The sequence below is a fragment of the Leopardus geoffroyi genome, chromosome D4, assembly GCF_018350155.1.
Source record: "Leopardus geoffroyi isolate Oge1 chromosome D4, O.geoffroyi_Oge1_pat1.0, whole genome shotgun sequence".
Taxonomy (NCBI): domain Eukaryota; kingdom Metazoa; phylum Chordata; class Mammalia; order Carnivora; family Felidae; genus Leopardus; species Leopardus geoffroyi.
In genome coordinates, this window is record NC_059342.1 from 26,159,994 (window position 1) to 26,175,950 (window position 15,957).

At 44.0% G+C, this 15,957-nt stretch overlaps 1 protein-coding gene across 2 annotated transcripts in view; it reads left to right on the top strand.

Moving 5' to 3' along the window:
* The window catches only part of NTRK2 (neurotrophic receptor tyrosine kinase 2), a 338,612-nt gene that overhangs the window by 318,070 nt on the left and 4,585 nt on the right, over positions 1-15,957 (top strand). For both annotated transcript variants that reach the window (XM_045468971.1, XM_045468970.1), the window contains one exon: positions 15,118-15,276. In XM_045468971.1, coding sequence (XP_045324927.1) covers positions 15,118-15,276 — 159 coding nt within the window. The remainder of the gene's footprint in view (positions 1-15,117; positions 15,277-15,957) is intronic.

Here is a 15,957-nt window from a genome sequence, read left to right on the forward strand (position 1 = left end):
TAGCATAAATCTTAAGGCTAAATACCAAGGGGGCTATAACTAAGCACCCCAGAGATTCCACGCTCTGAGAAACTCAGGAATGTATCTGTGCTACTGAGGAACCCAGAAATAATAAGATCCCTCCACTGCCTCTTTCTCTTTGCACTGAAAGAAAGGGCTGGGGGACCCACACAGTCAGACCTACTTCAGTTCCTAAATCCACCACATCCTGCAAAAAGAAAGCACTGGTTATTGCTGTGGTGCAGTCAGGTCCTTGTCGACTTCTCTGGATCAGGGAAGAAGGGATTTCCTTGCGAACAGGGCTCAGAGGAAGTGGCTGATGATTGCATACAAAGCTGGTCATGCTACCAGACAGATTAGGGCAAGCAGTGTGAAGCAAGAGGAAAAAAATCAAAGAGAAAGAGGCAAGATTGGTGGATTTGAGACATCTGTCTTCCATTGCCACCTCAGGCCCTGATTCTGACTATGGTCTTGGTTTTCCTGCTTAGTAAACGGTAGTAGTAGCTAGGTTATAGACCATGTGTTCGTTGTAAAACAATATCAAGCAGATTGCCTTAAAGTACTATCTGAATATAGCAGTTTTAGATATAAAAGTAAAGATATAAATATAAATACAGATATGGGTAGACACACACAGCAATTCAGGTGCACCATTATATAAAACCCCACCTAAGATGCCCGGGTAAACGCTCCACCTCTTTTCCTACATTCACCTTCTTGCCACAATCACTGCAACCACACTGGCCCCTTTACTGTTCAAACCCATCAAGCTTGTTCCTACCTCGGGGCCTTTGCAGTTGCTGACGCCAAGGCCTGGAATGCATTTCTTCCTGACGTTTGCATGGCTTATTCTGTCACTTTATTCAGATCTCTGCTTACCTATCACCTGCTCAGAAGAGCCTTTGCTTACATTCTTCTCTAAATTAGTATGCCTTTCTATCCTTTCCGCCGACTTACTTCCTTTTCTCCACGGTATTGATCACCACCTGACATCCTCATGCATGGATATCAGTTTATTTATGTATTGTCTGTCTGTGTCTTCCACTAAAATGAGAACCTCATGCACACATGGAGCTGGTTCACATCAATAGCCTGTGTCTAGGACGATGCCTGGGAGCCCGTAGTAGCTCAATAAATTTTTACTGAATGAGTAAATGATACCAAGACAAGCAAATGATTATCAATTCAACAGTTAAAAAGATCAGTCTATACTCCGTGCAGCGAGGGTTTGAGAATCCAAAAAGTGTTACAGTAGCGTTTCTTAACATTCTCTGCTGTGATGGAAATGGATAGTCCTTTAGGGAGTGGGGCTTGGCTTTCAGTTGAACTTAAGATGTTAGTTAGTCCACAGCACTCTGGTGATGATTGGAGGTTGTGAAGGTTGGGCAGTTAGGTGAGAGGCAGAGGGTAGGTTGCAAGGGATAATGGCGATTATGATAATGGCGAGGGAAGTGTAGGTGTCCTGTCCTTAACTTCCATCTGCCTTGTGGGCCTCTCCAGCCATCAAGACTAAGCAGGTGTGGTGCCATGCCACAGCCACTGGAGGACAAGCGTCCCCCGCCTTCAAGCAACAGCCACCCCAGTGGGAAACACCCCTCCCATGGGAAATTCCAATGGGGCCGCAGGGGGGCCTGTGTAAGTGGGATGGCTTCGTGGAGTGCAGTTGGGGTGGCCAACAGGCATCCCACAGGATGAGCAAAGGGAAGGGAACCCGTGGGACGGGACATCCACCCCTTCCATTCTCTCTCACTGTCCACAACAACCATGCCCTCTCTTGTATGATGGGTCGCTTCAGCCCCATTAATCTTCAGCTTCCATAGCTTTTCTTGGTAACTTGTCCCATATGTTTCTTTCTCTGTGTACAACATATGTCTGTCCCATTCCTTATTTACACTTTAAATTAGAAACGGGTGTCACTGTCTAAAGCAAATCGGCTACTGTCTGTTTTTCCCTTTTGCCCTCTGGAGACCCCTCTCAGCTCCAAGGGGTCTGTGCTGACAACCCTGAATGGGGCTGACAGAAAATTGCCTTTTTGGCTTTAGCCCCATGTGTTCCTTTCCTATTTATTTCATACTGGAGTGTCTGTCTACCAGGGCCATTGCCTGAGGCAGCCAGATGCCATCATTTTATTTGACAAATATCTGTTGAGCATCCAAGCACCGGATAGGGCACCCTTCATGAAGCTTGTAGTCTAGCGGCAGAGGGAAATCATAAACACAAATAAGCGTGTCATTAAAACAGATTGGTGCTGAGGGGAAGGAAAATCGTGCTGCCTGATAGTCTAATTTGCATTTGATGTACAAATTGTGGTATTTAAGTCCCAAGGGACAAGTAGAAGTCTGGTAAAACTCAAGGAGCTGTATGTGTGAAGGGCCTGAGGTGAAATAGCCCTGAGGACACACAAGAAACAGAAGGAAGACCAAAGTCAATGGGTCATGGCAAGGTAAGGTGTCAAACAATGAGAGGAGACTGGAGAAAGAGCTACTGACATCAACAAGAGTTCTAGCAGCTATTTTAATGGCTTTTTACTCTATCCTAAGGGCAATGGGAAGTCATGAAAGAATTGATAGCAGAAAATGAAATGATTTGATACAATTAAAACTCTAAGACTATTGTTCTGGCTATTGTATGGACAACGGATTGGGGGAAGGTCAGAAAGGATGTGGGGGGGGGGGAGGCGTTAGTTAGCAGGCAGTTGCAGTGGCCCATGAGGTCAAACAGGAGGTGGAAAGACCTTGAAAGGACTTCTTAGGGAATTCCACTGGCCCTTGACTGCATACTTCAAGACTTCCTGTGAGTGAAGTGAATTCTCTCCCCGGGTAGGCCACTGCGTCCGTGGCACGCGGCTGATGGGGATCCCTAACTGATGTGCCCTCTTTGTTGCTGTATTGGCCTGGTTTGTAGTTCAGTGCAGCTCATCGAAAGAATATGTGTAAAGCTCATGGTCATGCCTTGCACGTGGTAGGCCTGCAACAGACGGTAGCTAGATGCTCAACGTCATCCACAAAGCTGAACACAACTCAGCCATCACAGCCTCTTTGGGACACTGCAGCCAACTCCTATTTCTCAGGGACATCAGTGAAGAAATGTGTTCCTCAATCTTCTTTGAAAACTCTCTGTCCTGCTATTTCCCAGCAGTCTCCTTCCCATGACCCTGTGGACATAGTGGCAAATGTTCGGGTATCCAAATATATACCTCTTCATGGAAGGGAGCTGAAAGCATTAGGAGATTAAGTTATCGGCCAAACCGCACGAGTATCACAATTCACGGCCATTTGTTCGCATTTCCACCATGGCCTCAACCCTCTGCCTTGCATTATAGTTCTAGAACAAACTCCAGAGGGCAAGGACCTACTCTCGTCCAATGTTGTTTCCCCACAGTGGACATGGCACTAACTAAATGCAAATTTGTTGAAATGTACTCTGATAAATGTACATGAAAAGAAGCAGATTAATGAGATATTGGTTGTGGGTGGGGAATGTGCAGTAGTAGGCGGGGCCATAGGGAATCCTCATGCAGACTTATTTCTGTTATTCCATCGCTATTGCCTGAATGTTTCTTCTTGGTTCGTTCTGGCCATCAGGCTGATTTCCAGGGAAACCACAGTGTTCTCAAGAGCTTAGCCTATCAGGGAACCTCACAGGCTTCATTTAGACTTATAGGTTGTATTCCTATCTCGATGCAAAAGAGAGACTCTAAGACATAAAGTAATTTATTTATGTTCACCTAGTTAGTGAGTGGCTAAGCTAGAATAAGAAACCAGGTCTGCTGACTCCAAAACCCATGTTCATTTTGTGGCTTCATGGGTCTGTGGTCTGGACACACCGTATTGTGTTTCTGCACCAATGCCTCTCCAACAGGAGTCTGAGTAGCCTTTGAACACACAATGGTGGGTCCAGACCAGAGACCCCTGAAGCCACAAAATGAACATGGCCCATGTTTCTAAGGCATCAGTTTTCATAAATTATTTGTTGACAGATCATTACCGTTGATAATGCATTGTGAAGTTGAATGCAACACTTATATCAGATGTTACAGACGAACTATAAAACTCTGAAGAAATTCCACATTTGCCATAAGCACCTTGGGCTATACCCACAGACATGGTCCCAATTATTCCCCACATCCTTGGCCTTTTACTTCTTTCTGCAGTTTGGGGTGCTTTGGTGGAAATTTTTGAGAAGCACCCAGTGACGCCATACTGGGTTTCCATAACACTGAGCTGCCACTATCATCAGGCAAGAAACTGCACTCCAATTCTTGTAATATGTGAACTTTCTATGGGTATATTTTGTCTGTAAGTATGTCTGGAGAGATATGAGAAAGATGAGTTTTAAATGTAAGGTAATTAAAGGTAATTTAAATTAAAGGTGATGTCTTTAGCACAGATAGATATTTCTATTTCTATTCTATTTCACAGAATAGATAACTGAGAGTTAATTTTATTATATTATTTCTTACCTTTCATGATCATCATAAGAAATCTTAAGTCTTAGGGCGCCTGGGTGGCTCAGTCAGCTGAGCGTCCGACTTCGGCACAGGTCATGATCTCGCAGTTCGTGAGTTCGAGCCCCGTGTCGGGCTCTGTGCTGACAGCCCCGAGCCTGGAGCCTGCTTCAGATTCTGTGTGTGTCTCTCTCTCTGCCCCTTCCCTGCTCATGCTCTGTCTCTCTCTGTCTCTCAAAAATGAACAAATGTTAAAAAAAATATTAAAAAAAAGAAATCTTAAGTCTTTTATAACCAAGGTCACAATCTCTATACATTACACATATCACAGACATTGTAGAAAAGGACCATAAGGATGCCGAGGTAGGCATTCAGAGCTCCCTAGAGGAAACAACTTTCTCATTGTTACATTCCTTTGGACACAAGGCATCAGTTCCTCTTTCAGAATGAACTTCTGCAGCTTAGAGGAAAGAAAACTTTATTCATTTGAAACTGGCTCTGGTGTATTAAGTCTTCATCTCAGGTTAATGGTGGAATGTACATTCTGGCAGAGCCTTCCGTGTTAACTAACAAGCTGGGGTTAATGGGGGACAGATGTATGGTGTCCACCCAGAAACCTGATCTCTCCACTTACTGGACCTGATGCGCCCAGGCATCAGTAACTACCGTAATCACAGCTGATATGGAGAGGTCTGATTCTATTACAGAAAAGCTTTCTTTTTGTTTTCCTCCTCTGTTGACAAATCACTGATTTCTTCCTTTGTAAAAACTAGCTGGAACACCAGCCCTTCGGAATTATTTCCGTAGAAACAATTTCATATCGGAATTTTGGTCCTGAACCAACACACTGAAATCACCGTAACATACACAATGGCATGAATATACATTGCTCCTGCTTTTCTGATTGCCTTTGTTCAGAGCATGCCGGTCCCTGTTGGCTTTTCACCATGAAAGGAGGCAGCGCTTCGGTCTCAAATGTTAGAGTCAGATGGTCTCTCGGGGTTAAAACCATAATGCTTAGGAGGCCATCAAAAGCTCAGTAACACTGAACATAAAAAAAATGGCAGCTTGATGAAATGTATACGGTTGGAATGTCCAACTCCCCATTGCTGAGTGATGTAGGAGTACAATAATCACACTCCAGGCAGCATGCTGTATTAGTGCTTTCTAAAGCCATCATCCCCCGCCTTGATCCACTCAGGAAACTCCCCATCAAGGTTGATAAGAGTTAGTGCAATGAGGATGGGGGAGGCAATCAGGAAGGGGGCAAATGTTGTTACTTCTAATTTCACTTTATTATTAAGGTGAACAATCTTTGTTTCTAGATCCAAATGTGATTCTTTTTTTTTTTTTTTTTAATGTTTACTTATTTTTGAGAAACAGAGGGAGACAGAGCATGAGTGGAGAAGGGGCAGAGAGAGAGGGAGACACAGACTCCGAAGCAGGCTCCAGGCTCCTGGAGCTGTCAGCACAGAGCCCGATGTGGGGCTGGAACTCATGAACTGCGAGATCATGACCTGAGCCGATGTCGGATGCTCAACCGACTGAGCCACCCAGGCGCCCCATCTAGATCCAAATGTGATTCTTAAACATCAGTGCAATTGGAGTTTTATGCTTTACTGAGAGATGACTTATTTGCTTCTGATTAGAGCCAAATGTAAAAATAAGATAAAGCTGCAATCACTTCTATGTTCTTTAAATCGTATATAGAGCACAAGCAGGAGACAATGGGACCCACGAGAGATGTCACTTGAGGCAACATGGAGTCCTGGAAGCCCTTTGCCTGTATCTACACATCACTAGGGAGTCTAGGGTCTGCTTGCTCTCCCTTAGTCACCCCAGGGAACCCCAGGTGGACTGGGGGATAGGGCAATAGTGTGAGGACTGAGACTGTCCTAAGGTTTGCACTGCAAGTGAACCGAATCTTCTGTGGAACAGCAGTAGGTCAAGTCATTTGCTAAGCTCTAGAATTAGTCGATAATGATCAAGAGTTACCCAGGAGGAAAGGGAACACTGGGGTCAAGCCGTCAGTTGGGACGTGAAGATGCTGACAGAGAACCACAGAGTTGCATTCTGGACCAGAATTACACAGGTCCTAGTAGGCAGACATGTTCTTGCTTCCCCATAATGGACTGGAGTCAGAAGGGGGCGCGTTGGCAAGGAGAGTGTTAGGGACTAAATGTTTGTACCCCCTACCCATTCACATGTTGAGGTCCTAGCCCCCAGCGTGAGTATGTTAGGAGATGGAGCCCATAAAGAAGTAATCAGGTTAAATAACATCATGGGGTGAGGCCCTGATCCAATAGGATTAGAATCCTTATAAAAAGACACCGGAAGCTTACTTCCTTTCTGCTCACACACAGGCTCTGTGCAGCTGTCTGTTAAACCAGGAACAGATCTCCCACCAGAAAAACTGAACTGGCTGGAACCTTGCTCTTGGACTTCTGGCCTCTAGAAATGTGAGAAAATAAATATCTGTTGCTTTAGCCACCTAGCGTATGATATTTTATTATGGCAGCCCAAGCAGACTAATGCAGAGGGCCCTTCCCAGCTCCAAATCTGACTCCATGTCAGACTTGAGGCAGAATGGAAAGGGTGCCATCCATTTGGAGAGCTGGGCCCTGCTGCAGACAGTACCATGCCTTAGCTGTGTTGCCTCGGGTAGCTTACTTTACCTCTGGGCCCGGAGATTCCTTATCTCTTACGTTGGGATAAAAGATCATGTCTGACTAGCCACACAGGATTAATCAAGAATCAAAGAATCAAGAATCAACTACTTAGCATGACAACAACAGCTAGTATTTTTTGCACATTTACTATATACTGGGCATTATTCCAAGAGATTGATTGATTGATTTTAATGTCAAGTTTCACTCGGGTATAATATACATAATAGTAAAATTCACCTCTTTTAGTGTGCAGTTCTGATTTGGGGCAAACACAGTCAGTTAACTGCCACCATAATCAAGTCGTGGGACATTGCCATCAACCCCCAAAATTCTCTTGTGTCCCTGTAAAGCAAGCCCCCCTCCCACCAATTCCCTGACAACCTTGGGTTCTATAGACCTATCATTTTGCCTTTTCAAGAAAGTCACATAAATGGCATCACACAATGGCACCACAGAGCTTTTCCAATGTGAAACTTTAATCTTTAATTAATCAGTTGATTCAATTAATTAATTCAATTAATCAGCTAATCTTCACAAACATATTTCGGGGTAGGTACAATAATGATACAATGAATGAAAAAGTATTATACAAACATGAGGTGTTATTACTGCTATTTTCCTCACTTGTATTATCATTATTTCATGGTAGAATAAAGACAAAATCAATTTTCAGTGGAAATTTGGTATTGAATTTGCCTTATCTGATCACCTAGAATCCAAGTGTCAGGAGATAGCAATGAAAGTTCTATGGACCTTTCCCTTCAAATCATGATCATTTGCCTCATTCTGGCAGCAGAGATTTAATTATGGAAAAAAGTATTTGCAAAAATATGGTTAGCAGTAAGGTCCAGCACATCCTCTCTATGACTAATTCAAAAACACTCGGCTTGAAGTTACTAATTCATAACCCTTATGTCTATGACCACATTGGTAACAGTAAAAGGTAATGAAAGATTTCTGGGCTGTAAATAACAGCAATTTCCAGTGTAGCAATAATCGGTTCCTACTGTCAAGGAGAGGATGACCAGGCCGTCCCTAGTGCTCCTCTGGACTCCACCTGAGCTGCGTTCATTCAGGACAGTTATCAGGGCAGGAAGGGCTGAATTTCTTCCCGCAAAGTATCCCCTGGTTCAGTAGCCACATGCCACGGAAGCACCCCATCACTCTTGATAATAGGAGGATTCTGAGCTTCCTGGATGTGGTCAGAAAATGCCCACAGTCTGACCGCAAGGGTTCCAGCTTCTCCAAGGAGAATATTTTGCATCAATTGTTTCTCTCTCCTTTTTTTAAACTTCATAGTACAGATGCAACACATAATAAATAAGTAAATAAGGTCCGGCTATTTCTTAAAGTTTACAGCTTTCATCAATTTTTAAGGAACAGGTCAGAAGAAACTACTGAAGCAACACAGCTGGGTATAGGGTGTGACAAGGAGGTCTAGGAGCCTCTTCTATATTTAATGTGGTCAAAAGCCTCTGACAGCTAATCATCTCTTAATGGGGCTTGCCCTTTGGCCTGCATATTTCTAAGGGAGTAAAATGTTTGGCTTCCAAACAAGTTATCACTCACTCATTGACTAAACACCGTAAGCTGAAAGTGGCCTCCCAGGCATCATTGGTCTTTGCCAGTTGAGTTTAGAAGGTCCCAGATTAGCATTACTCACCTTTAAATCACCAGTAGTTTCAAAGCCAGCTAAGCATTTGCTTTGGATCTGTGGACCAGCTCCAGCCTCCCACTGTGCCTCATACAAACACAGAGAGGAGACTAGACCTCATGGTGGCTGGAGAATGAGTTGTGGTGGGGACACACATGATCATTTGGGGGAGATGAAAGAATTGGACAAGATGAAATATAACATTGTCTTTTGGAATGGAACTGGACAGGTGAGATTTGAGGGGAATTCAAGGAAATGGAGCAGGAATGGAACTGGAAGGGGCCACACTGAGAAGAATAGATGTAATAGGAAAAGAGAAGAGGACGGGAGAGAAGGGAATGGGAAGGGAGAAGGGGAGGAAAGAGTCGAGAAGAGGATAGCAATAAAGATGCTTTATATATTTATAACAGTGAGAAAGAACCTAGGATCTTGTAGTGAAGAGCGGTGGGAGGAGGAGTTGTCTTCAGTATTGTTGGTCACCTCTACACTTGCCCAGGAAATTCCATGACTTCCCCAAATCCTAGTTTTCCAATGTTCACATCTACACTTGCCCAGGAAATTCCATGACTTCCCCAAATCCTAGTTTTCCAATGTAGAAAAATAAATCATACTGTTTGTTAAGCCATAGGGAATTTTCACAATTTACAACCAAGTGACCAAAGAGCATGTACCCAAAGAGTACTCTTTGGATAAAAAAATACTGCAGTTGAACTGATTAGATGTATCCAATTTGACTTAAAAATAATGAAGTCATTGTTTTCAAGCAAAAAGCCAATTTTACCAATGGACTTTCAGTATTTTCTTTAGGATTTATTGTCTTACACACCTTTCACACAAGTATGTTTAAAGGATGCTCAGGCTTAGGTATTTTAACTAGAGCACAAGTTGTTTTGGTTTTAACCAGATCATCCTATATACGTCACCATCGAAATTATGAAGTGTCAGGGAAATAAACATTAAGATATAACTGAACAGTTCTTTTCTTGATATGTCTCAACAGGATCCAGGGGCACCTGGGTGGCTCGGTTGGTTAAGTATCTGACTCTTAATTTGGGCTAAGGTCATAATCTAATGGTTGTGAGATTGAGCCCTGCATCCAGCTCCATACTGGGTATGCTGGATGTGGATCCTGCTTAGGATTTTCTGTCTCTCTCTCCTTCTGCCCTTGCCCTGCTTATTCTCTCTCTCTCTCTCTCTCTCTCTCTCTCTGTCTCTCTCTCTTTCTCGCCTGCTCTAAAAAGAAAAGAAAAGAGAAGAAAAGAAAAGAAAAGAAAAACAGGATCAATTATTTTCCATAACTTGATTTATTTTAGGCACTATGGAATTTCTCTTTGACCACAGGACTCAGACATTGTTCTGATTAGTTTCACTGACTGAAGCAAGTTGCAATGATTCAGCAGCCAAGATGATCATCAGCCCTTTGCTCTTTCACTAACTTTCTTCTTTAGTCTGCCCTCTTTCTCCATCCTCAAAGGATATGAGATGCTAATCACTATATGCAGAATGATACTCCTCCATATTATGCATCATGACATCTTTCTTCTAGACTTCATTCCTAAATCAAATAGTTTCATGTCTGCACCAGAGACTCCCCCATCTACTGCACAGATGGCAAACCAAGGAATGGATGGGGTTCCCCACACAACTCAGACAGCTCTCATACTCCTTGTGAACTCCAGTATTTGGGGTTGAATTTTAAGAAGTTATGAATTTCACTAAATGGATCTTATTTGTAGCATCAAATGGATGAGCCAGTTTCCACCCATTTAATTTAAGGTTGGTTCTGTCAGGAGTTCAGAGAAGTTATCTGAGGTTAGATCGGAAAGTAGTGAACAGTGATCTCTTTAAAAGAACATGTTGAGAATTCCTCTCCTAATATAAGCACTCATAAGAAACTCATTCAAAGACATGATATGCTTACCAACCAGCCCCCTCATGCCTGTCCAGACGTAACTGAGAGGCACCCATCCTTCTTCAGGTATGTAATCTGTTAACAAAAGTAGGGACTGTGTGCCATGTTGAGGGGCGCCCGACTACCTGTGGAGAACTCAGTGAGCTGTAGCAGAGAGTTTCTTGAAATGGTGGAATTTGAGCTCACCTTCAGGAGATCTTTGGAGAGTAGTTTGAAAGGAAAGGAGATCAAACTTCCAAGAGGCATGAGTAGGTTCAGCCTGGGTAAGGAGCCACACAATGGGACCTGTGGGCTGGACATAGGGCATGTCTTAGAGATTGCAGAAGCCAGACGTGCAGAGTGACCCATTGGAATAAGTACACGATGTCCACTGGCAGACATTATTGTGTGCCGTTAGGTAAGCTACTTAAACTCTCTGAAATCTGGGTGCATTAATTTGCAATATGAAGGTAAACCAATGTCTTACCCCGACGGTAACTACTGGGTTCAAGTGGAAATTCTTTGAGTGGAAATTGTTTGTAAAGGTGAACTCCTCTGTGCTGATGGATGACCACAGTGGCCAAGTGGTGGTGGGTGATTACAGAACCACAGTTTTTTGTGCTAAAAGTAATCAAAAGCTGGTCTAACCTGTCACATTTCACCAATAAGCCAGACCTAACGTGACTTAGCTGAGCTAGTTAAGAGCATAGCAGGGTCTAGAACCCCACAGTGCTGGGTTGAAGAAAATAAAAAGCTCACGTCCAAGTCAACTCCCCGGCTACCTGGATTTCCCATCTGGCATCAATCCAATCTGGTGAGTTTGGTGAAGAGCAAGCTCCTGACCTGCCTTGATCACTGCAGAGCCTTGCCTGGCACCTCGGAGTGTCCAGAACTCGAAGCGACGGTTCTGACTCCCTGTGTCCTGCTTGGGGTCGCATTCCATCTCACAAATATTTAAGCCAGGATACGAGGGCAAGTTGCCAGGTGGCACAATACAAAACAAATGCCTCGTTGTGTTTGTTGCCACACAGTATGTGGTTTTGTGAAATCCAAAAGCCATCCAGTCACTGTGACTGGAATATGACAGTAATTTGTTAACAACGGTGACTCTATTCCCGCCCCCCTTGGTCTACTTTTTGTGACATGCTCCAAAATCCTGAGAAAGGCCTGCAAAAGAAATGTTCAGAAATGTTCTAAATGGGTTTAGAAAACTTGTGAACCCTGCCTGAACTTTTATTAGATTCTCCCACCACTCACCCGTTTGACATCAGAACAAGGAAAGCATTATTTATAACAGCGTGTGTGAAATCCCAGAAGGGACGCTTGAAAGAATTAACGTGAAAAATGTGTCCCGAAGAGACTGCAGGCATAAAACAAATGATCAGATGGGAAAACATGTAAATCAAAATTTGAATCTTTTCACTCCTTTAAAGGAAGCAGGAGCTTTTTTCTTTGGCCACTAACAACATGGGGTAGAGAAACTGGGAGGTGCCACAACCAGAGGGGTCCCAGAGCACTCGCCAATGGAGAGTGAGCCATCTAGGAGAGTCTTATGTGTTGGCCCTTTTAATGCCTCCAGAATGGAGGAGATAAGATGTATTCAAGGTTACAGAGAAGGAAGACACAGCATGATTGTATTAGTACTGAGATTTATAAGGCACTTTCACAAATACTGTCTGAGTGTTTACCTCACGATAACCGTGGGAGGTATATATTGCAACCTATATTTTATAGTTGGAGCAGCTTGGGCACAGAGAGGTTTGGCAACTAGTCAGGGATACCCAACTAGGAAACAGTGCACTGGAGTGTGCCCTGGATCGTTTCTACGATCACGAGCTGAGCGTTGTCTGTGGCATTACCGGTGTGAATGCATAAGAATATAGAAAGCATAGTATCTTGCTAGGTTAACGCATCCCACGGTGTATCTTTAGTTGTCTGATTCTACATGTATGTAAGCGATTCACTCTCTGTGTCTCTCTCTCTGTCTCCACTCCCCCTGCCCCTGCACAAACACTCATTCAACTTAGTTGAATTTGCTATGTTAAACGAAATTAAATCTGTGGGTTTTTTTTTTTCGGCCAAACTCCTGAGACACTTCAAGAAGGCTGTGTGCATCATGACTCTCCAAGAAGTGAAGCAAGTTACAGCTTACAGCATATTTGACATAACCTTTGCAGTGAGCTAGCTCTTAATATTTTTGAGGCCTGTGGTGTCCAAAAGAATACCACGTGTTTGTCCATAATGTCCTACTTATCTTTTTATCCCCTACAGACCAACGATATACTGATCATAAATCTGGGTTCTATTTTCAATATTCCCCAAAAATAAATAAATATGTGTTTTTCCCTAAAAACCTGCACAGAGGGGTGCCTGGGTGGCTCAGTCGGTTGATCGTCCAACCTTTGGTTTTGGCTCAGGTTATGAACTCGTGGTTCTTGAGATCGAGCCCCGTGTCAGCCTCTGCGCTGACAGTGCAGAGCCTGCTTGGGATATTCTCTCTCTCTCTCTCTCAAAATAAATACATAAACTTAAAAAAAAAAAATTTTGCGCGGAGACCTCACAGTCCACGGAGTCTGCACTAAGTTGCTCCTGTGCTGCCACAAACCTTCTCCTTGGTGCTGGTATATGGCTGCCAGCACCTGAGAGGACCATTCCACCTTGGTTCTTTGAGTCCTCGTGAGTATCTGGAAACATTGGGAACCCCTTGTGCATGGGCAGATTTCCTTTTCCCAAAGTCTTGGGCGCATGGGGTTACAGGGCTGTGAGCAGGGCAGTTACTCAGCAGGTCAACGGCACCAACATGGCCGCACTGATATGGCCACTGGCATCCTTTCTGGTCTGCCAATGCCTGTGTCACACGAGTTGTGTTTTGAATATCAAGCCTGATGGTTAAGTATTGACATCACCTTCAGGCGTCCCCAGGCAGCTCCATGAGGGAAATCTGTGCTCATGGAACAGTGACTGCCTGTCACCCCATGGTGAAAAGCAAGGGAGGACATTGAAAGGTGATGGAAGGCAACCTACCTCTATATGTGTATGTATGTGTGTATATATTTGTATATACATATATATGTATATTCACATACATATACATATATACATCAAAGATTTGGGACCACCCTACCCCTGACCCAGGAATTTATGTCCCTACTTGTCAGATTTGGGGTCCTTGTACATAGAAGAATGGAGGGAAAAAAACACAACATGCCCTCCTCCTTTGACACTCAAGGTTCCTTTGATGCCAAGAGCATCATTGGAAATCACCGAGCATATTAGACATCTCTGACACTCTCAGCAACTCGGGCTCAGGAGTTGAACAGCCTTTTTCACGTACTCTTAGTCCATTTCTTCCCTTTAATGAGGCAGAAATGGACACCGACAATTATAATCGGGCAGAAACGCAATGTGGCATCAGTCTAAGAGCTCAGGGGCTGACGGTCGTCATGAGGTCTGACTCCTGCTGTCTACGTGACCACCTGCTACTCCAGCATCAGGCAGCGCATTTGAGCTGGCAGTGCTGGGGTTTTCGGCCTGAAAAGTGGGATCTGCCACACCTAGGGCTGCCGTGCAGAAATTTGATCATGGTTTAAAATCAGACAGCCCTGATGTGCTACAAATCCAAAAGTGAAATTCTTAACTTTTCTCTGGGAAGTAGGAAATCATAAACAGGTGTCCTTGTCAAACAAAGTACTCTGTGTCTGTGCTAAAGCCCTTGCCATCTAACACCTCAGCCTCGGTGTTTTTTACTAAAATGGACTTTTTCAAAACTGTATTTACTTATTTGTTTTTGTACAGAAGCTCAATTGTAGTAGAGGAACGTCCTAAGCTCGGAGTCCAAAGACCTGACTTCTTTGTGTCCATAGCAGTCTGAACCTCAGCTGCCTCACCTGTAAAATGGGAATAATAATTTCTGCTGTGCCCGTGGCTGGATCATGGTGGCCAGGGTATTTGAGGCAACACTGTGCGCTCATCCTAAGACCCAGTGGAAGGAGGCTCTGGCCTTGCTAAGAAAGTAGAGTCACTTGGTGGGTCATTTTGGACAGAGCTCCCTACTTGTTTCCTGGTCAAAGTGATCTTGTTAATTAGAAGACTGGGTCCTCTTCATACCAGAAAGCACGTGTGTGTGTGTGTGTGTGTGTGTGTGTGTGAGTGTATGTTTTATCCACGATGAACACCTGTCCAGTCATCATCTCTGCCCTATCTAGTTTCAAGAGAGAATAGGAAACAATATGAAAAAAAAAATACTTTGACTATTCTTTGCCCTCTTGTCTCTGTTGCTTGAGATTATCAAGAAATTGTATTTCCCTCATGTATTTTATAAATAAAGTTAATAAATACGAATAAAGGAAAGGGACAAAGTGCCCGCCTCCCGTTTCTATTCTACACTTTTCCCGCTAATGATGGGGACTTGGTTTTCGGGTGACTGACGCCTCCTGTTCACCCCACTTTCCACCAGGTCGGTGGCCACACGATGTTACCCATTCGCTGGATGCCTCCAGAGAGCATCATGTACAGGAAGTTCACCACAGAAAGTGATGTCTGGAGCCTGGGAGTCGTGTTGTGGGAGATCTTCACGTACGGCAAACAGCCCTGGTACCAGCTGTCGAACAACGAGGTGCGCAGTGGGCTGGGCGAGACCCCCGAGGGCCGATGTTGAGAGGCATCCCTCGGCTGGAGGCCAGGAGATGATGTTGTGTGGCCTTGTTGGGAGTGTCACCTCCCACATGGCCTGCTCTGTACCTAAATGTCACGGCCAAAGTATCATCGCTTTCTGAATTTAAGAGTTCTAGAGAAAGCAAAGCAGTGTTTGCTAACACAGCTAGATTTTTGGTAGTATTCCACTAAGGATTCAGGGCTCTTTTCTTTTCTTTTTTTTTTTTTTTTTAACATTTCACTAGAACGTTGTAGTGTTTTGTTTCCCTATTTTAATTATTTTGTAGATATGTCTGTATGTGAGGCATAGCTTCTTGGTCAGGCACCTTGCGTCTTCTTCAAGCCCCCACATCTGTCTCTTATCCCAGCTCTGAAATCCAGAATAACCACTCATTTCTACGGCTTGAAGTTCCCTTATCAGTCGGCGCCCTGACACCAAAGTTTCAGGTTCCATCTCAGGCCAGTAAGACTAAAACACGTTGCAATTCCAGGGTGAGGTCTAGAAGCACCCCACAGAGATAAAGCATTTCTCTGCCAGTGTGGTGACGTCAGTGTGGCACGAAAAAGGGACAGAAACCAATCAAATTAACCACGATTTACCAGCCCGTGGTAATTGCTCTCTTGCTTCCAAAACAAGTGAACG